Raw genomic sequence first — 22,291 nt, 5'->3', positions numbered from 1 at the left:
TAACACTCTGTTGAAGACATCCAGTGAATTGGCCTCCAAAAAAGTAACGACGACAAAGGAAACGGGCCATTGTGAGATGTTTGCCAGGTGAGAACGAGAAGCTGGTGCGGATTTTTGGGTGGGGGAGGGGATGGAGAGAGAGGGAATGCTGGGACTACTTGATGTTGGAGAAGTCAATGTTCATACCGCTGGGGTGTGAGCTGCCCAAGCGAAATATGAGGTGCTGTTCCTCCAATTTGCGCTGGGCCTCACTGAGGTCAGTGTGGGAATGGGAGGGGGATATGGGCCAAACACAGGCAGGTGGGACTAGTGTAGCTGGGACATGTTGGTTGGTGTGGGCAAGTTGGGCCGAAGGGCCTGTTTCCGTGCTGTATCACTCTATGACTCCGTAGGACTAGTGTAGCTGGGACATGTTGGTTGGTGTGGGCAAGTTGGGCTGAAGGGCCTGTTTCCGTGCTGTATTACTCTATGACTCTGTAGGACTAGTGTAGCTGGGACATGTTGGCCAGCGTGGGTAGGTTGGGCCTGTTTCCATGCTGTTATCACTCTATGACTCTACAGCAGCGCCCATTGTGGTTTAAAGTTTTCTTTAAGAGAACGGCCGTCTGCGATGCGGTGAGAGTGGTGACACTTTCCCCCCTCCCCCTCCCCCCCACCGCCTGCCCCCCCCCCCCCCACACTTACCCGTGTCTACAGCACAACCTCTTCAGCTTGAGCTCGGAGCAGTTGAGCTGAGCAAGCCCGATCAGTATCCCAGCAAAGGTGCCCTGCGGACGAGGGAAAGACCGTCTGTCTTGATTGTTTTTATTCACAGATAGGGCGCAGAAACAGGCCCTTCGGCCCACCGAGCCCGCGCCGACCAGCGATCCCCGCACACTAACACTATCCGACACAGTGTGTAGACACAGAATCCTACAGATTCACCGTCCTTTGACTAAAGAGATTCCTCCTCATCTCCTTCCTAACCCGACACCAGTACTACTCACAGGCAAACCTCCCCTCCAAATAATCTCCGAACTACATACACTTAGCAGTATTGGTTTTGACTTTTTGCACTATTATTGTTTGTTTGTTTGTGTATATATATATAAATATATATGTATATAACTATATATGTACGAAAGAACTGCAGATGCTGGTTTAAATCGAAGATAGACACAAAATGCTGGAGTAACTCAGCGGGACAGGCAGCATCTCTGGAGAGAAGAATATATATAAAACTGTATTTATATATACGCAAACAAACAAACATAGTGCAAAAAGAACTATAGTTATAAATAACTATATATATAAAACGTGTTTTCTTGTTTATTATATTGTTTACAGGGTACTATGTTTACATATTCTGTTGTGCTGCTGCAAGTGAGCATTTCATTGTTCATCCATGCCTTCATCTCCTCCCGACTGAACTATTGCAACTCACTTCTCCTTGGCATCAGCTCCACCTACATCAACCGACTCCAACTGGTCCAGAACGCAGCCGCCCGACTCATCACCCACACCAAATCCTGGCATCACATCACTCCAGTCCTCAAACAACTTCACTGGCTTCCCATCTCCCACCGGATCACCTACAAAATCCTGATCCTCACCTATAAAGCCCTCCACCATCTGGCCCCCCCATATCTCACTGTCCTCCTCTCCCCCTACCAACCCTCACGGTCCCTCAGATCCACATCAGCCGGTCTCCTCTCCATCCACAAGTCCAACCTCCGCAGTTTTGGGGACATAGCCTTCTCCAGGGCAGCTCCCAGGCTCTGGAACTCCCTCCCACAACTGATCCGCAATTCCGTGTCCCTCACCATCTTCCAGTCCCGCCTCAAGACCCATCTCTTCACCTCTGCCTATCCTTAGCCCCACGTCCCCCTCCCTTTTCATCTGTGCATTAATTGCCTCATATTGTGTTTTGTATTGAATTCTGTCTTTACTTTGTGTACTAGTCATGTCTCTACTATTTATTTCATTCCCCTTACATGTTTTTCCTCTACCTGCTAAATTTTTGTAAGGTGTCCTTGAGACTCTTGAAAGGCGCCCATAAATAAAATGTATTATTATTATTATTATTGTTCTATCTGGGACAAATGACAATAAAACACTCTGGATTCTTGATCTCTGAACATCACCACTTGAACCAATGCAAGAACTTAGGCAGCTAGACTACGAACAGTGAATAGACCACAACAGTCTACAGTGTCTACACACTCTAACAGTCTACAGTATCACACACTCTAACAGTCTAGTGCCTACACACTCTAACAGTCTACAGTATCTACACACTAGGGTAGGGCTGAAGATGTCCTGGTTGGGTTGCTCCTGGGCCTGGCCAAGCTGGCCATCCGTGAGTCACGGCACCTGAGGGTGGGGGGCTCTACCCGAGCCGGCTGCCTGCCCCTTTTCCGGGGATACGTCCGTGCCCGGGTGCGGATGGAAAGGGAATACGCCCTGTCTACGGGCACCCTGAGGGAGTTCCGGGACCGCTGGGCACCGAGGGGGGTTGAATGTATCCTTGACAAGGATTGCAATATAATTGTTTAGCTCGTCTTGTATTATGGTGGTGTTTTGTTTTATTGTATTGTCAATACTATTTTAATATGTGAATAAACATTTTTGATTTAAAAAAAACAAAAAAAAACAGTGTCTACACACTCTAACAGTCTACAGTATCTACACACTAGGGTAGGGCTGAAGATGTCCTGGTTGGGTTGCTCCTGGGCCTGGCCAAGCTGGCCATCCGTGAGTCACGGCGCCAGGCGGTGGAGGGCTCTACCCGTGCCGGCTGCCTGCCCCTTTTCCGAGGATACGTCCGTGCCCGGGTGCGGTTAGAAAGGGAATACGCCCTGTCTATGGGCACCCTGAGGGAGTTCCGCGACCGCTGGGCTCCGCAGGATGTAGAATGTATCCTCAATAAGGATTGTATCATAATTGTATAATAGTTTACTATGGATATATGTTTGTATTGTATTATGGTGGCTTGTTTTATTGTAGTGTAAATATTATTTTTTAATAATTGAATAAATATTTTGGAAAGAAAAAAAAAAAAAGTGTCTACACACTCTAACAGTCTAGAGTCTACACACCATAACAATCTACAGCAGGGATGGGGAACCTTTTCGTGTCAGAAGGCCGCATTAAGTTAGCTGTAATCTAATAATGCCGCATCCCAGAAACTTCAATCAGATATACTTCAAAATGTACATTCTTTTGTTAAAATAGCCCTCATGACTTACTAATGTTTTAATTGTGGCCATCAGTCGGGGAGGATTATTTAGTTGAATCTTCTTTTACTCTTTGGTATTTTAAATATACGTTAATTTTAAGATTCAAATTAAAATAATAAAAGACGAACAAAAACATATTGATAAAAATAAAAGGATTTGTTCTACAAAATTTGGATTAATTCAAAAGGCCGCACTTAATGGCCTATAAGGCCGCATGTGGCCTTAATGCCGCAGGTTCCCCATTCCTGGTTTACAGTGTCTACACATTCTAACAGTCTACAGTGTCTAGACACTGAAACAGTCTACAGACTCTGTATAAGCAACCCCCCGCCACGGAAATACAAACATGGGGCACAGGCCCTTCGGCCCACTGGGCCTGTGCTAAGAATGAGGCCTCTCCCACAAGGGCATTGCTCACTTGATCCATGATCACGTGCTTCCCGTGATAGTCCAGCCAGATTGGCACCTCTGAGGTAAATCGGAATTCCCTGCAGCGGGAAGAGAAGGCAGGTTACAACACGGACTCCCGCCGACGTTCCCGAATCCCGGCATGGCGCGGATTCCCGCTTGGACGGACACGGGAGGGGGAGCGGGTGGTCGAGAGGCCTAATCCCACTACCCTGGTACAGCACAGGAACTGGCCCTTCGGCCCATCACATCTGTGCCGAAGATGGACACAAAAAGCTGGAGTAACTCAGCGGGACAGGGAGCATCTCTGGAGAGAAGGAATGGGTGACGTTTCGGGTCGACACCATCCTTCAGACTCCACAGAGGGGAATCAGCGAGAGAGGATGATGCAGAACTCTCGTCAGAGAGAGGAGAAGAACTTCTTCAAAGTAGGCTTAGAGTCATAGAGTGATACAGTGTGGAAACAGGCCCTTCGGCCCAACTTGCCCACACCGGCCAACATGTCCCAGCTACACTAGCCCCACCTGCTCGCTCTTGGTCCATATCCCTCCAAACCTGTCCTATCCATGTACCTGTCCAACTGTTTCCTAAACGTCGGGATTGTCCCAGCCTCAACTACCTCCTCCGGCAGCTTGTTCCATACACCCACCACCCTCTGTGTGAAAAAGTTACCCCTCAGATTCCTATTAAATCTTTTCCCCTTCACCTTGAACCTGTGTCCTCTGGTCCTCGATTCCCCTACTCTGGGCAAGAGACTTTGTGCATCTACCCGATCTATTCCTCTCATGATTTTGTACACCTCTACAAGATCACCCCTCATCCTCCTGCGCTCCAAGGAATAGAGACCCAGCCTGCTCAACCTCTCCCTGTAGCTCAGACCCCTCGATGTCCTGGCAACTTCCTCGTAAATCTTTTCTGAACCCTTTCAAGCTTGACAACATCTCTCCTATAACACGGTGCCCAGAACTGAACACAACACTCTAAATGCGGTCTCACCAACGTCTTATACAACTGCAACATGACCTCCCAACCTCTACACTCAATACTCTGACTGATGAGGAGATTTATGAACAAGAGTTCTGCCTCATTTGAAGAAGGTCTCCACTGCTCTCTGACGAGAGTTATGAAACATCCTCTCTCGCTGCTCCACATCTGTGTGCTGACCCGGATTCCAATTTGAGAGAGAAAGATGCTGGAAGTCTGAAATGGGGGGGGGGTCCTGACCCGAAACGTTGCCTGTCCATTCCCTCTACAGATGTTGCCAAGACTCGAGGGTGTGAGCTACAGGGAGAGGTTGAGCAGGCTGGGACTCTATTCCTTGGAGCGCAGGAGGACAAGGGGTGATCTTATAGAGGTGTACAAAATCATGAGGGGATTTGAGAGGATAGATGCACAAATTCAGGGGTAGGGGGAATCGAGAACCAGGGGACATATGTTTAAGGTGAGGGGGGAAAGAATAAAGGGTAGGCCATTTAGAACGGAGATGAGGAAACACGTTTTCCACACAGAGAGTTGTGAGTCTGTGGAATTCTCTGCCTCAGAGGGCGGTGGAGGCCGGTTCTCTGGATACTTTCAAGAAAGAGCTAGTAGGGCTCTTAAAGATAGCGGAGTCAGGGGATATGGGGAGAAGGCAGGAACGGGGTACTGATTGTGGATGATCAGCCATGATCACATTGAATGGCGGTGCTGGCTCCAAGGGCCGAATGGCCTCTACTCCTGCACCTATTTTCCATGTTTCTATGCTCCATCTCAGTTTAGTTTAGTTTATTGTCACGTGTACCGAGGTACAGTGAACTGTTTCATCTACACTACACTAGTCCTACCTGCCTGCGTTTGGTCCATATCCCCCTAAACCCATCCTATCCTGAGTGTGTAGGGAGTGGATGAGAAAGAGAGAATACATAGAAGTCATGTGAATGGGTGATTGATGGTCGGCATGGACTCGGTGGGCCGAAGGGCCTGTTTACACGATCTCTCTCTAAACTGATCTAGGAGATGTGTAGGAAGGAACTGCAGGTGTTAGTTTATACCGAAGATAGATACAAAGTGCTGGAGTAACTCAGCGGGTCAGGCAGCATCTCTGTGGAGAACGTGGACAGGTACAAAGTGCTGGAGTAACTCAGCGGGTCAGGCAGCATCTGTGGAGAACGTGGACAGGTACAAAGTGCTGGAGTAACATAGAAACATAGAAATTAGGTGCAGGAGTAGGCCATTCGGCCCTTCGAGCCTGCACTGCCATTCAATATGATCATGGCTGATCATCCAACTCAGTATCCTGTACCTGCCTTCTCTCCATACCCTCTGATCCCCTTAGCCACAAGGGCCACATCTAACTCCCTCTTAAATATAGCCAATGAACTGGCCTCGACTACCCTCTGTGGCAGAGAGTTCCAGAGATTCACCACTCTCTGTGTGAAAAAAGTTCTTCTCATCTCGGTTTTAAAGGATTTCCCCCTTATCCTTAAGCTGTGACCCCTTGTCCTGGACTTCCCCAACATCGGGAGCAATCTTCCTGCATCTAGCCTGTCCAACCCCTTAAGAATTTTGTAAGTTTCTATAAGATCCCCTCTCAATCTCCTAAATTCTAGAGAGTATAAACCAAGTCTATCCAGTCTTTCTTCATAAGACAGTCCTGCCATCCCAGGAATCAGTCTGGTGAACCTTCTCTGTACTCCCTCTATGGCAATAATGTCCTTCCTCAGATTTGGAGACCAAAACTGTACGCAATACTCCAGGTGTGGTCTCACTGGAGAAAAAGGAATAGGTGACATTTTGGTTCGAATCAGGCCTGAAGAAGGGTCCCGACTCGAAACGTCACCTATTCTTTCTTTCTCCAGAGACGCTGCCTGACCCGCTGAGTTACTCCAGCACTTTGTACCTGTCCACGTTCTCCAGAGATGCTGCCTGACCCGCTGAGTTACTCCAGCACTCTGTGTGTCTCTAGAGTGAGAGGGACAGGGGGGTCGTGGGGAAGCGGAGAGGGAGAGAGAGAGAGAGAGAGAGGCTGCGGGCTCCACCTGAAGTAGATGGGCTGTTCGGAGGAGCTGGCGGTGGAGGAGGAACTGTGCTCGCTCAGCGTGGTCTCCATCGAGGCGGTCATCTCGGGCAGCTCGATCCCCCCGCCCTGGCACGAATCCGCGTCGCGACCCAGGGAGTCGGTGTCAGACGCTCCACTTCCCCGCTGGCTGGCATCGGGCTTGGCCACCGCTGCAGAGAGCAGAAGACACAGGCTACAGACACAAGCAAACGCACAAGCTTTCTCCTTCTCAACAAGGACTTCATTCAGTAATTGCATTTTACCGTTTACCAGAAGGTACAGAGAAAACAGACACTAGGTCCAGCACCGCCATTCAATGTGATCATGGCTGATCATCCCTAATCAGTTAACCCGTTCCTGCCTTCTCCCCATATCCCCTGACTCCACTACCATGTGTCTACAGGATACTGAGTTGGATGATCAGCCATGGCATCTCTGTGTGGTATCTCAGCTGCACGGAGGCGGAGAGGAGAGCTCTTCAGCGCGTCGTCCACAGATTATTGGGACACAGCTACCAGCCTTGGAGGGCATCTACCACACACACGGTGCCTCAGGAAGGCCGTCACCATCCATAAAGACTCCTCACACCCTTGTAACGGACTGTTCGAACTACTTCCCTCCGGCAGACGTTACAAGGCCTTCTACGCCCAAACCTCCAGACTCAGGAGCAGCTTCATTCCCAGAGCTATAGCGGCTCTGAACCGGCCCTGATGTAGGCTTCTGTTGTCCCCTATAAATTGTGTCATGAATTGTGCTGAAAACTAATCTTTATTCATCTAAACTTTAATCTTAATTAAGTATATAACAGTAACAAACGTGAAGCTAAACCAGCAGAATGCATCTCGAGACTTTGTGAATGATCGCACTTTAAAAATGATTTGTTTATACCCGCAAACTCCTGCTCTCTACCTGTTTGTAGTGGGTTTGGGTGTGTTTAGTGAGACGTTCTCATGAATTAGCAAAAGATCGTACCATTCCGTACTCCTGCACCTATTTTCTATGTTTCCATCACTCCCCCCCTCTCACTCCCCCACCCTCACTCCCCCACCCTCACTCCCCCACCCTCACTCCCCCCACACTCACTCCCCCACCCTCACTCCCCCACTCTCACTCCCCCCACCCTCACTCCCCCACCCTCACTCCCCCACTCTCACTCCCCCCACTCTCACTCCCCCACCCTCACTCCCCCCACACTCACTCCCCCACCCTCACTCCCCCCCTCTCACTCCCACATTCAGTCCCCCACTCTCACTCCCCCACCCTCACTCCCCCACTCACTCCCCCACACTCACTCCCCCCCTCTCACTCCCCCACACTCACTCCCCCCTCTCACTCCCCCACACTCACTCCCCCCCTCTCACTCCCCCACCCTCACTCCCCCACTCACTCCCACACACTCACTCCCCGTTTCAATCACTCCCCAGCTCTCTCCCCCCTTCTCCATCACTCCCCCACTCGCACTCCCCCCACACTCACTCCCCAGCTGAGTTGTGCCAACAGGCCAGGTGGGTAACGCTGGGCAGGGGGGACTGACCCCACGCTGGTGTCGATGCCCCCACCCTGTCCCGGGAATTCCTTACCTTCCCCCGCCAACTCCACGGGAACGACGGGATTGATCCCGGTGGCGAAACTCGTGAAGAAATCCTTCAGGAAGAATAAGGCATCCTGGACACAGAGAGGGAGCAGACAAGGATACAAAATTAACATAGAAACACAGGTGCAGGAGTCGGCCACTCGGCCCCTTCGAGCCGGCACCGCCATTCAATGTGATCATGGCTGATCATCCACAATCAGTACCCCGTTCCTGCTTTCTCCCCATATCCCTTGATTCCGTTAGCCCTAAGACCTAAATCTAACTCTCTCATGAAAACATCCAGTGAATTGGCCTCCACTGCCTTCTTCAGTTTATATTAGTTTAGATCTAGAGACACAGAGCGAAAACAGAGTCGGCACCGACCAGCGATCCCCGCACACTAACACTATCCTACACACACTGGAGACAATGTTTACACTTACACACCAAGGCAATTAACCTACAAACCTGCACGTCTTTTAGTGTGGGAGGAAACCGAAGATCTTGGAGAAAACCCACGCAGGTCACGGGGAGATCGTGCAAACTCCGCACAGACAGCACCCGTAGTCGGGATCGAACCCGGGTCTCCGGCGCTGTGAGGCAGCAACTCTACCCTCTGCGCCACCGTGACAGAGAATCCCACAGAGGGCATGAAGTAGTCTTGCGTATCGGCCGGGGCGTTTTACACGGAGCGCCCACAAATACATCCCTGGCGATGGGGGGGGGGGGTGATGGAAACGAGTGACGGGGATGGGGAGTTACGGTTAGGGAGTGACGGGGTTCAGGATTGAGGGAGTGGAGGCGAGTTGGCGATGGAGGGGGAGGACGAAGGAGTGAGGGGGAGGGAGTGATGGAAATGGGGAGTGAGACCAGGGGAATGATGGCGAAGGGGAGTGAGGCTGAGGGAGTGATGGGAAACGGGAGGAGTGAGGGCGAGGGAGAGAAGGAGGTGCCGGACAGACGCTGAAGGAACTGCGGCCACTACCTGGTCAATATTGAGGCGTAATGGCATCAGCGACACCCGCAGGCAACATTCAGGACCTCCGATCCCCGACTCAGGCCTGACGTGAAGGGCCTTTATGGTCAGCTGCGGAACAAGAGAACCCATTAGCACAGGCGTGAGATCGTAAGCTCATAGGTGATAGACAATAGTCAATAGACAATAGGTGCAGGAGGAGGCCATTCGGCCCTTCAGCCCTTCGGCCCTTCGAGCCAGCACCGCCATTCACTGTGATCATGGCTGATCATCCCCAATCAGTTCCCCGTTCCTGCCTTTTCCCCATATCCCCTGACTCCGCTATTTTTAAGAGCCCTATCTAGCTCTCTCTTGAAAGCATCCAGAGAACCGGCCTCCACCGCCCTCTGAGGTAGAGAATTCCACAGACTCACCACTCTCTGTGAGAAAAAGTGTTTCCTCGTCTCCGTTCTAAATGGCTTACTCCTTATTCTTAAACTGTGGCCCCTGGTTCTGGACTCCCACAACATCGGGAACATGTTTCCTGCCTCTAGCGTGTCCAAGCCCTTAACAATCTTATATGTTTCAATGAGATCCTCTACTCATCCTTCTAAATTCCACAGAGTGTACAAGCCCAGCTGCTCCATTCTCTCAGCATATGACAGTCCTGCCAACCCGGGTATTAACCTTGTAAACCTACGCTGGGCTCCCTCAATAGCAAGAATGTCCTTCCTCAAATTAGGGGACCAAAACTGCACACAATACTCCAGGTGTGGTCTCACTGGGGCCCTGTACAACTGCAGAAGGACCTCTATTCGATTCCTCTTATTATAAATGCCAACATGCCATTCATTTTCTTCACTGCCTGCTGTACCTAACTGTATCAAGTCTGATACAACGTGGGAACAGGCCCACCCTGGCCAGCATGTCCCAGACTGACTGAACTGTGATAGAGAGCATCGTCAGAGACCCGCACCCACCCTGGCCACGCTCTCATTTCACCCCGACCATCAGGCATTCCTCACCTCTGGTAATTTTCTCTTTGCACTACCTGTTCAACTTGTTTAAGAGGGAACTGCAGATGCTGGAAAAACGAAGGTAGACAAAAATGCTGGAGAAACTCAGCGGGACGAAACGTTGCCTATTTCCTTCGCTCCATAGATGCTGCCTCACCCGCTGAGTTTCTCCAGCATTTTTGTCTACCAGTCTATGGTTTGATTGTTAATAGGAGGGTTAAAAGTCTGGTCTGTGTGATGGACTGCGTACGAAGGAACTGCAGGTGCTAGTTTAAACTGAAGATAGACACAAAGTGCTGGAGTAACTCAGCGGGTCAGGCAGCATCTCTGTGGAGAATGTGGACAGGTACAAAGTGCTGGAGTAACTCAGCGGGTCAGGCAGCATCTCTGTGGAGAATGTGGACAGGTACAAAGTGCTGGAATAACTCAGCGGGTCAGGCAGCATCTCTGTGGAGAACGTGGACAGGTACAAAGTGCTGGAGTAACTCAGCGGGTCAGGCAGCGGGTCGGGATAGACTCCAAGTGCTGGAGCATGTGTGGAGGGGGAGGAATGGGTGAGGTGTGGGGTGGTGACCCCTGGGGGGCGGTGGGCATGTGCCGCTGGGCCTACCATGTTGGAGTGTGCCCTCCTGGGCATCTTCTCGCTGGTGTAGAGGTACAGGAACTTGTTGATCTGGGAGGAGGCCAGCCGGTCACGGATCTCCAGCTCCTGCACGATGAAGACCTGGCGGGCCAGGGGCTGCTCCTCGGGCCCCGGGGCCACCAGCTCCACTGGGGCCTTGTCCACAGCCGCCGCCACCGAGCCTGGCAACGGGTAGGTCTCGTGCTGGAAGCTCACCTGGGGAGAAACCAAGAAGGGGTTAGTTTACAGCATGGGGGCGGAAATCCTGGGGGGGACAGGGGGGACACGCCTCCCCTCAAAGGTTCAAAGGTTATTTTATTGGTCACATACACCTAGGTGTAGTGAAATGCTTCTTGCCAATGCAGCACATAAAGAAAGAACACAAACATAACAGTAATAAAGACATTTAAACATAAAAACATCCCCCCACAATGGTTCCCATTATGAGGGAAGGCACAAAGTCCAGTCCCCATCCCATGTCCACCCATAGTCGGGCCTAGTGAGGCCTCCACAGTTGCCTTTACGGAGGCCCGATGTTCCAGGCCGTTCCTGCCGGGTGTTGGTGCTCCGGCGTCGGGAGAATCCTCTCCCGAGGGGAGAAACCAAGAAGGGGTTAGTTTAGAGCATGGGGGAGGGGGGGCGGAAATCCTGGGGGGGGACAGGGGGGGGGGGGGGCCCTACTTTAGAAAATAGACAATAGACAATAGACAATAGGTGCAGGAGTAGGCCATTTGTTCCTTCGAGCCAGCACCGCCATACAATGTGATCATGGCTGATCATCCCCAATCAGTACCCCGTTCCTGCCTTCTCCCCATATCCCCTGACTCCGCTATCTTTAAGAGCCCTATCTAGCTCTCTCTTGAAAGCATCCAGAGAACCGGCCTCCACTGGCCTCTGTGGCAGAGAATTCCACAGACTCACCACTCTCTGTGAGAAAAAGTGTTTCCTCGTCTCCGTTCTAAATGGCTTACCCTTATTCTTAAACTGTGTGGCCCCTGGTTCTGGACTCCCCCAACATCAGGAACATGTTTCCTGCCTCTAGCGTGTCCAAACCCTTAATAATCTTATATGTTTCAATAAGATCTCCTTTCATCCATCTAAACTCCAGAGTGTACAAGCCCAGCCGCTCCATTCTCTCAGCGTATGACAGTCCCGCCAGGCCCAGGAGCAAATCGACAGGGAGGTCCCAACTTCCACCACCCCCCCTCTCCCTACCTTGGTGAGCTGTATCTCCATGAGGATGTCGTGGTTTCTGTCCGAGCCGCCCAGCGTCCTCCATGTATTCTGTGGGCGGTTGGTGAAGGCCGATCGTGAGGGTGACCCCCTGGCACTGAGGCTAGCCGGCTTCACCCTGCCAGAGAGAGAGAGGTCACACAGGTTCCTGTACATGGCATTTACTCTAGGCCTCAGGAGATACAGCATGGCAACAGGGCCCTTCAGCCCATCGAGTCCGTGCCGACCAGCGATCCCCGCACACACACTAGTTCCATTAGTTTAGTTTAAAGATACAGCACGGAGACAGGTGGGCCGAAGGGCCTGTTTTCACCCTCTACCTGTGAATTTTGTGGTGGTGCAGGGATAAACGTTACGAGCGAGTAGAGGGTCTACATTCGGTACAGACCGCAGTCTTTCTCTGCACTGTGTGGTGGCTGAGGTTCGCTGCCTCACCTGGTGACTGGATGGAGGAGACACTTGTCCCTAGTGTGTGTGTGTGTAGGATAGTGTTAGTGTGCGGGGATCGCTGGTCGGTGCTGGGATTAAATGTAGTAAGAAAGAACTGCAGATGCTGGTAATATCGAAGGTAGACACAGAAAGCTGGAGTAACTCAGTGGGTCAGGCAGCATCTCTTGGGAGAAGGAATGGGTGAAGACCTGAAATGTCACCCATTCCTTCTCTCCAGAGATGCTGCCTGACCCACTGAGTTACTCCAGCTTTTTGTGTTGCCCTTAGCGTACAGGGATCGCTGGTCGGTGCGGACTCGGTGGGCCGAAGGGCCTGTTTCCGCGCTGTATCTCTAAACTAAGTTTAAGTTCATTTTCAAGTGAGTTTATTGTCATGTGTCCCTGTATAGGACAATGAAATTCTTGCTTTGCTTCAGCACACAGAACATAGTAGGCATTTACTACAAAACAGATCAGTGTGTCCATATAGCATTATATAAATATATACACACATGAATAAATAAACTGATAAAGTGCAAATAACAGATAATGGGTTATTAATAATCAGAGTTTTGTCCGAGCCAGGTTTAATAGACTGATGGCTGTGGGGAAGTAGCTATTCCTGAACCTGGTTGTTGCAGTCTTCAGGCTCCTGTACCTTCTACCTGAAGGTAGCAGGGAGATGAGTGTGTGGCCAGGATGGTGTGGGTCCTTGATGATACTGCCAGCCTTTTTGAGGCAGCGACTGCGATAGATCCCCTCGATGGAAGGAAGGTCAGAGCCGATGATGGACTGGGCAGTGTTTACTACTTTTTGTAGTCTTTTTCTCTCCAGGGCGCTCAAGTTGCCGAACCAAGCCACGATGCAACCGGTCAGCATGCTCTCTACTGTGCACCTGTAGAAGTTGGAGCTAAACTAGTGTAGAACTAAACTAGTGGAGCTAGTGTGTGAACGGCTGCTCGCCGGTGAGAAGCACTAGGAGTGAGTAGAGGGTCTACACACACACACACAGTACAGACCCCGTGGTCTTTCTCTGCGGAGCAGCAGAAGGCTCACCAGCGTCTCTTCTTCCTGAGGAGACTGAAGAAGGTCCATCTGTCTCCTCAGATCCTGGTGAACTTCTACCGCTGCACCATCGAGAGCATCCTTACCAACTGCATCACAGTATGGTACGGCAACTGCTCTGTCTCCGACCGGAAGGCATTGTAGAGGGTGGTGAAAATTGCCCAACGCATCATATAACCATATAACCATATAACAATTACAGCACGGAAACAGGCCATCTCGACCCCTCTAGTCCGTGCCGAACACATAATCTCCCCTAGTCCCATATACCTGCGCTCAGACCATAACCCTCCATTCCTTTCCCATCCATATAACTATCCAATTTATTTTTAAATGATAAAAACGAACCTGCCTCCACCACCTTCACTGGAAGCTCATTCCACACAGCTACCACTCTCTGAGTAAAGAAGTTCCCCCTCATGTTACCCCTAAACTTCAGTCCCTTAATTCTCAAGTCATGTTCCCTTGTTTGAATCTTTCCTACTCTCAGTGGGAAAAGCTTTTCCACGTCAACTCTGTCTATCCCTCTCATCATTTTAAAAACCTCTATCAAGTCCCCCCTTAACCTTCTGCGCTCCAAAGAATAAAGCCCGCATCACCGGTTCCTCGCTCCCCTCCATTGAGTCTGTCCAAAGCAAGCGTTGTCTGCGGAGGGCGCTCAGCATCGTCAAGGACTGCTCTCACCCCAACCATGGACTGTTTACCCTCCTACCATCCGGGAGGCGCTACAGGTCTCTCCGTTGCCGAACCAGCAGGTCCAGGAACAGCCTCTTCCCGGCGGCTGTCACTCTACTCAATAACGTACCTCGGTGACTGCCAATCACCCCCCCACCCCCCGGACACTTATTATTATTTATTCAAATCATTTGCTATGTCGCTCTTCCAGGGAGATGCTAACTGCATTTCGTTGTCTCTGTACTGTACACTGACAATGACAATTAAAATTGAATCTGAATCTGAGCAGTAGCGACGAGGGGGGGGGGTGTTGCGTGCCTCACCTGGGCGAGTGTGCGTGCGCGGAGCACGGGCGGAGTGGGCCGAAGTCCTTGCCCCCGTACAGGTGCCAGACGACGGAGATCTCGCGCAGCATGATGCGCGTGTCGGGCACGGGGAAGCGGCCGGGCGCCTTCAGCAGGTCGGTGCTGCCGATGGGCCGGGAGAAGTAGTTGTCCTTCACGGTGACGCCGTCCGCCGTCAGCTTGGAGACCACCGGCTCGCCGTCCTTGGGCTCGGGGGAGAGAGCGGGCAAGCTTTTGTTATTCAAAATAACCTCGCCCCGGCACTCATGAGAAAGGGGCCACTCGGCCCATCGCGCGGCTGAGCTATCTCTCCCTCCTAACCCCATTCTCCTGCCTTCTCCCCGTTACCCCCTGACACCCGCACTAATCAAGACTCTTATCTATCTCTGCTTTAAATGATCAAGAAGGAACTGCAGATGCTGGAGAATCGAAGGTAGACAAAATTTCTGGAGAAACTCAGCGGGTGCGGCAACATCTATGGAGCGAAGGAAATAGGCAACGCCTATTTCCTTCGCTCCATAGATGCTGCCGCACCCGCTGAGTTTCTCCAGCAATTTTGTCTACCTTCTGCTTTAAATGTATCCACTGACTTGTGGCAAAGAATCACCACCCTCTGACCAACATGATTCCTCCTCATCTCCTTCCTAAGTCCTGACGCCAGGACTACTCACGGGCAAACGCGGTGAGCCGGAGAGGGCAAGGTGCTGTGCGGAGGAATCTGAAAACGCTTGGTTTAGAGATACAGCGCGGAAACAGGCCCTTCGGCCCAGCGAGTCCGTGCTGACCAGCGATGCCCGCACACTCTCCTACACCCTCTAGGGACAATTTACAATCGCACCAAGTCAATTAACCTACAAACCTGCACGTCTTTGGAGTGTGGGAGGAAACCGGAGATCTTGGAGAAAGGTAACAGCAGAACTTCATAGACTCAGTGTACACGACACATTGGCCTTCATCAGTCAGACTATTGAGTATAGAAGTAGGGAGGTCATGTTGCAGTTGTATAAGACGTTGGTGAGGCCCCATTTAGAGTATTGTGTTCAGTTCTGGGCATCGTGTTTAGGAGAGATGTTGTCAAGCTTGAAAGGGTTCAGAGAAGATTTACGAGGATGTTGCCAGGACTCGAGGGCCTGAGCTACAGGGAGAGGTTGAGCAGGCTGGGTCTCTATTCCTTGGAGCGCAGGAGGATGAGGGGAGATCTTATAGAGGTGTACAATGCGATGTAAAGCGCCTTGAGTATTCTAGAAAGGCGCTATATAAATCCCATCCATTATTATTATTATTACAAAATCATGAGAGGAATAGATCGGGTAGACGCAAAGTCTCTTGCCCAGAGTAGGGGAATCGAGGACCAGAGGACACAGGTTCAAGGTGAAGGGGAAAAGATTCAATAGGAATCTGAGGGGTAACATTTTCACACAGAGGGTGTTGGGTGAATGGAACGAGCTGCCAGAGGAGGTAGTTGAGGCTGGGACTATCCCATCATTTAAGAAACATTTAGACAGGTACATGGATAGGACAGGTTTGGAGGGGATATGGACCAAACGCAGGCAGGTGGGACTAGTGTAGCTGGGACATGTTGGCCGGTGTGGGCAAGTTGGGCCGAAGGGCCTGTTTCCACGCTGTATCACTCCGTGACTCTAGTTCTGTCCACCACATTATAGCAAGGACGTGTGGGAGGCTGCAGGATAAATTCCTCACAGTTCACGGCTGAATCTGCAATTTTCAGTTTTATTTCAGATTCCATTAAAAAAAAAAGTTTTAGTTTAGAGATACTGCGCGGAAACAGACCTTTCGGCACGGTGGCGCAGCGGGTAGAGCTGCTGCCTCACAGCGCCAGAGACCCCGGTTCGATCCTGACCATGGGCGCTGTCTGTACGGAGTTTGTACGTTCTCCCCGTGGGTTGTCTCCGGGTGCTCCGGTTTCCTCCCACACTCCACAGACGTAGATGCGGGTTTGGAGGTTAATTGGGCCTCTGTGATTTGTCCCTAGTGTGTAGGATAGAACTAACGTACAGCATGAGCTCGATGGGCCGAACGCCCAGTTTCCATGCTGTATCTCTAGAGTGCATAGCGTCCATGCCGACCAGCCATCACTAGTTCAATCCTACACACCAGAGACAAGTTACAGAGTCTGAAGAAAGATTCATGGATGGGACAGGAATGGAGGGATACGGGCCAAACGCAGGCAGGTGGGACTGGTGAAGATGGGATTAGTTGGCCGGTGTGGGCAAGATGGGCCGAAGGGCCTGTTTCTGCCTTGTACGACTCTATGACAAACAGCAAATGTAAAAGAGCACTGAATTTGTACAAGTGTAAGGAGACTTCAAGAAGAATCATCCCCACCCGAAACATCATCAATCCATGTTCTCCAGAGATGCTGCCTGACCCGCTGAGTTACTCCAGCTCTTTGTACCTGTCCACGTTCTCCAGAGATGCTGCCTGACCCACTGAGTTACTCCAGTACTTTGTACCTGTCCACGTTTTCCACAGATGCCTCCTGACCCGCTGAGTTACTCCAGCTCTTTGTACCTGTCCACGTTCTCCAGAGATGCTGCCTGACCCACTGAGTTACTCCAGCACTTTGTACCTGTCCACGTTCTCCACAGATGCTGCCTGACCCACTGAGTTACTCCAGCACTTTGTACCTGTCCACGTTCTCCACAGATGCCTCCTGACCCACTGAGTTACTCCAACACTCTTTGACTTTTTTTTCCACTCTGTACCATCCTATTCTCGATGACCATACCATGTAAAAAGGGTCTCACAAACCATCCTGAGACCACACCTGGAGTATTGTGTGCAGTTTTGGTCCCCTAATTTGAGGAAGGACATTCTTGCTATTGAGGGAGTGCAGCATAGGTTTACAAGGTTAATTCTCGGGATGGCGGGACTGTCATACGCTGAGAGAATGGAGCGGCTGGGCTTGTACACTCTGAGGTTTAGAAGGATGAGAGGGCATCTTATTGAAACATCTAAGATCATTAAGGGTTTGGACACGCCAGAGGCAGGAAACATGTTCCTGATGTTGGGGGAGTCCAGAACCAGGGGCCACACAATTTAAGAATAAGGGGTTAGCCATTTAGAACGGAGACGAAACACTTTTTGTGAGTCTGTGGAATTCTCTGCCTCAGAGGGTGGTGGAGGCCGGTTCTCTGGATGCTTTCAAGAGAGAGCTAGATAGGGCTCTTAAAGATAGCGGAGTCAGGGGATATGGGGAGAAGGCAGGAACGGGGTACTGATTGGGGATGATCAGCCATGATCACATTGAATGGTGGTGCTGGCTCGAAGGGCCGAATGGCCTACTCCTGCACCTATTGTCTATTGTCTATGGTACTCTACAGCTCACTATTTTTATACACCTCCATCAGGTTTTACCTGCTGATCCTGCATCACACATCCAAAGCTGGTGGATAATTGGGGTTTGTCTTTATAGAAACAAAGAACTATAATCCTCGCCCGCCCAACCTTTCCCTGTAACTCAGGCCCTCGAGTCCTGGCAACATCCTTGTGAATGTTCTAGCTTAATGACGCAAGAGACTCTGTGCGTCTACCCGATGCTTTCCTCTCATGATCTTATACACCTCTATCAGGGGCAGTACGGTGCCTCACAGCGCCGGAGACCCGGGTTCGATCCCGACTACGGGTGCTGTCGGTACGGAGTTTGCACGTTCTCCCCGTGGCCTTTCTCTGCAATCTTCGGTTTCCCCCCCACACTCCAAAGACGAACAGGTTTGCTAACAATTATGAATTGTCCCAGGTGTGTGTAGGATGGCGTTAGTGGCCTGTCCCACTTAGGAGGTTTTTTAGGCGACTAGGACAATGGAATTCATCAAAGTCAACCTACGTTAACCTGGCGACGAAAGGATTTGAGTCTAGGAGCAGGGAGGTTCTACTGCAGTTGTACAGGGTCTTGGTGAGACCACACCTGGAGTATTGCGTCCAGTTTTGGTCTCCTAATCTGAGGAAAGACATTCTTGCCATAGAGGGAGTACAGAGAAGGTTCACCAGACTGATTCCTGGGATGTCAGGACTTTCATATGAAGAAAGACTAGATAGACTCGGCTTGTACTCGCTAGAATTTAGAAGATTGAGGGGGGATCTTATAGAAACGTACAAAATTCTTCAGGGGTTGGACAGGCTAGATGCAGGAAGATTGTTCCCGATGTTGGGGAAGTCCAGAACAAGGGGTCACAGTTTAAGGATAAGGGGGAAGTCTTTTAGGACTTTAGATGAGAACATTTATTTTCACACAGAGAGTGGTGAATCTGTGGAACTCTCTTCCACAGAAGGTAGTTGAGGCCAGTTCATTGGCTATATTTAAGAGGGAGTTAGATGTGGCCCTTGTGGCTAAAGGGATCAGGGGGTATGGAGAGAAGGCAGGTACGGGATACTGAGTTGGATGATCAGCCATGATCATATTGAATGGCGGTGCAGGCTTGAAGGGCCGAATGGCCTCTACTCCTGCACCTATTGTCTATGTTTCTATGACAACCTACGGCCCAGATTGTTGCCGATAATGCTGAAAATCTTTCGGCAGTTGCTTGAAGTCGCCTAAAAAACTGCCTAAGTGGGACAGGTCCATTAGTGTGCGGGGATCGCTGGTCGGTGCGGACTCAGTGGGCCGAAGGGCCTGATTCTGTGCTGTGCCTGTTTCCACGCTGTATCACTCTATAAGACATGGTGGGCCGAAGGGCCTGATTCTGTGCTGTACCAAACTGTGGTAGTCGGGTTGGGTCACAAGACGCACATGGTCTCTTGCCTAGAGTAGGGGAATCGAGGACCAGAGGACATAGGTTCATGGTGAAGGGGAAAAGATTTAATAGGAATCTGAGGGGTAACTTTTTCACACAGAGGGTGGTGGGTATGTGGAACGAGCTGCCAGAGGAGGTAGTTGAGGCTGGGACTATCCCAACGTTTAAGAAACAGTTAGACAGGTACATGGATAGGACAGGTTCGGAGGGATATGGACCAAACGTGGCAGGTGGGACTAGTGTAGCTAGGACATTGTTGGCCGGTGTGGGAAGGTTGGGCCGAAGGGCCTGTTTCCACACTGTATGACTCTAGTTGCACAGCATAGGAAGAGGCCCTTCGGCCCTGCACGGCCGTGCTAGCCGAGGCGTGGGTCCCGGTCGGCACTCACCGGTATTCCCATGCCGGGAGCGTCGAGGATGCAGAAGTCGTCGTTGTCGGTGGAGTCGCTCTCGGGCTCGCTGCCGTCTGATGGGAACGCTGCGTCCGGCGTGTCGGCACCGGCCACCGGGGGCAGCACCGGCCGCTTCTCCTGGCCGTTCTCCCCCGGGAAGAGGTAGACGGAGACGGGGGAGGCCTGGCGAACCAGCGGAACCCCACCTGCGCAGACGGGAGGGAGGGAGGGAGAGGGAGGTGGCGGAAAACAGCGCTTAGGAAAGATCCCATTAAGCGGTTCCCACGTCCCACCACGCTCTTGTCTGACCCCCCCCCACTACCCCTCCCCCACTCCCACTGTACACCTGCCCCATCCCTGTGTACACCTGCCCCATCCCTGTGTACACCTGCCCCATCACTGTACACCTGGCCCATCACTGTGTACACCTGCCCCATCACTGTGTATACCTGCCCCATCCCTGTGTACACCTGCCCCATCACTGTGTACACCTGCCCCATCCCTGTACACCTGCCCCATCCCTGTGTACACCTGCCCCATCCCTGTACACCTGCCCCATCACTGTGTACACCTGCCCCATCACTGTGTACACCTGCCCCATCCCTGTGTACACCTGCCCCATCCCTGTACACCTGCCCCATCCCTGTGTACACCTGCCCCATCCCTGTGTACACCTGCCCCATCACTGTGTACACCTGCCCCATCCCTGTGTACACCTGCCCCATCCCTGTACACCTGCCCCATCCCTGTGTACACCTGCCCATCACTGTGTACACCTGCCCCATCCCTGTACACCTGCCCCATCCCTGTGTACACCTGGCCCATCCCTGTACACCTGCCCCATCCCTGTGTACATCTGCCCCATCCCTGTGTACACCTGCCCCATCCCTGTGTACACCTGCCCCATCACTGTGTACACCTGCCCCATCACTGTGTACACCTGCCCCATCCCTGTGTACACCTGTCCCATCACTGTGTACACCTGCCCCATCACTGTGTACACCTGCCCCATCACAGTATACCTGCCCCATCCCTGTGTACACCTGCCCCATCACTGTACACCTGCCCCATCACTGTGTACACCTGCCCCATCACTGTACACCTGCCCCATCCCTGTGTACACCTGCCCCATCACTGTACACCTGCCCCATCACTGTGTACACCTGCCCCATCCCTGTGTACACCTGCCCCATCACTGTGTACACCTGTCCCATCACAGTATACCCGCCCCTGTCTCGGCGTACCTGCCCCGTCGGCAGAGTTGCGGCGGGTGCGTTCGGTATCGATGAGTGCGTCGGTCAGGTCGCCCTGGTTAATCTCTGCCGTCTCGGCCGGCAGGCGAGGGGGGAGCGAGGTGGCCGACTCTGGCAACTGCAGAGAGACGGGCAGAGGGGAGAGGGTTACATAGACAATAGGTGCAGGAGTAGGCCATTCGGCCCTTCGAGCCTGGACTGCCATTCAATATGATCACGGCTGATCATCCAACTCAGTATCCTGTACCTGCCTTCTCTCCATACCCCCTGATCCCTTTAGCCACAAGGGCCACATCTAACTCCCTCTTAAATATAGCCTACAACAACCTACCACCGAGTCGACGTCATGCTATGGTGAGCTACCGACAACTGCCAATCCATTAGGACGTCCACCTACGACCACATAGGCGACAACCTATGACAACCAAAGTCAAAGCATCTTGTCCGGGAACATTACCATCTGGTTTGGGAATTGCTCTGCCAAGGATAAGAAGGCTCTGCAGAGAGTAGTGCGTTCGGCCGAACAAACGCACTATGGGAACTTCACTTGCCCCCCTGCAGGAACTATACATCAGGAGGTGCAACTCCAGAGCCAACAATATCATGGGAGACCCCTTCCACCCCTGCAACGGACTGTTCCAGCTGCTACGGTCAGACAAACGCCTCCGTTGCCATGCGGTGAGAACGGAGAGGTTGAGAAGGAGTTTCTTCCCGTAGGCCATTCGGACTGTAAACGCCTATCTCACCAGGGACTAACTCTACTGAATGTTTTTCCTTCCATTATTTATTATGTAAAAGAATATGTGTGTTATGATTGTGTTTATAGTTTGTTTGGTTGGCGCAAAGTCCGTGAGCATTGCCACTTTCATTTCACTGCACATCTCGTATGTGTATGTGACAAATAAACTTGACTTGACTTGGCAACCCACGTCCACCCGCAACAAGCTTCGACAAGCAACGACCCTGTTGGTGACAACTGAAGACAAGTGAAGACATTTCAGTCACCGGTACTGGTTGACGTTGGTAGTCGCCAATGGAATTCACCGACGTCAGCGCCCGGCGACAACCTACGACAGCACCCACGTCAGGAGAAGTCAAGCTACGCTCGTTGGCGTCCAACCTGACAAACCCGTAAGTGTGTCTGTGTAATTTTAAGAATAAGGGGTAAGCCATTTAGAACGGAGACGAGGAAACACTTTTTCACACAGAGAGTTGTGAGTCTGTGGAATTCTCTGCCTCAGAGGGCGGTGGAGGCCGGTTCTCTGGATGCTTTCAAGAGAGAGCTGGATAGGGCTCTTAAAGATAGCGGAGTCAGGGG

At 51.5% G+C, this 22,291-nt stretch overlaps 1 protein-coding gene across 1 annotated transcript in view; it reads right to left on the bottom strand.

The window, feature by feature from the left end:
• The window catches only part of LOC116970497 (autophagy-related protein 2 homolog A-like), a 30,650-nt gene extending 9,512 nt beyond the window's left edge, over positions 1–21,138 (bottom strand). Inside the window, exons 1-10 of the mRNA XM_033017143.1 lie at positions 20,965–21,138; positions 19,718–19,926; positions 14,554–14,783; positions 12,045–12,180; positions 10,818–11,045; positions 9,222–9,323; positions 8,244–8,328; positions 6,644–6,833; positions 3,637–3,706; positions 685–767 (exon numbers count right to left, since the gene is read on the bottom strand). Coding sequence (XP_032873034.1) covers positions 685–767; positions 3,637–3,706; positions 6,644–6,833; positions 8,244–8,328; positions 9,222–9,323; positions 10,818–11,045; positions 12,045–12,180; positions 14,554–14,783; positions 19,718–19,729 — 1,136 coding nt within the window. The 5' untranslated portion in view covers positions 19,730–19,926; positions 20,965–21,138. The remainder of the gene's footprint in view (positions 1–684; positions 768–3,636; positions 3,707–6,643; positions 6,834–8,243; positions 8,329–9,221; positions 9,324–10,817; positions 11,046–12,044; positions 12,181–14,553; positions 14,784–19,717; positions 19,927–20,964) is intronic.
• Between the last annotated feature and the right edge of the window lie 1,153 nt (positions 21,139–22,291).

Source organism: Amblyraja radiata, unplaced genomic scaffold (genome assembly GCF_010909765.2).
Source record: "Amblyraja radiata isolate CabotCenter1 unplaced genomic scaffold, sAmbRad1.1.pri scaffold_952_ctg1, whole genome shotgun sequence".
Classification (NCBI taxonomy): domain Eukaryota; kingdom Metazoa; phylum Chordata; class Chondrichthyes; order Rajiformes; family Rajidae; genus Amblyraja; species Amblyraja radiata.
The sequence above is the reverse complement of the archived record's forward strand: the minus strand, read 5'-3'. Positions and strand labels throughout refer to the sequence as shown.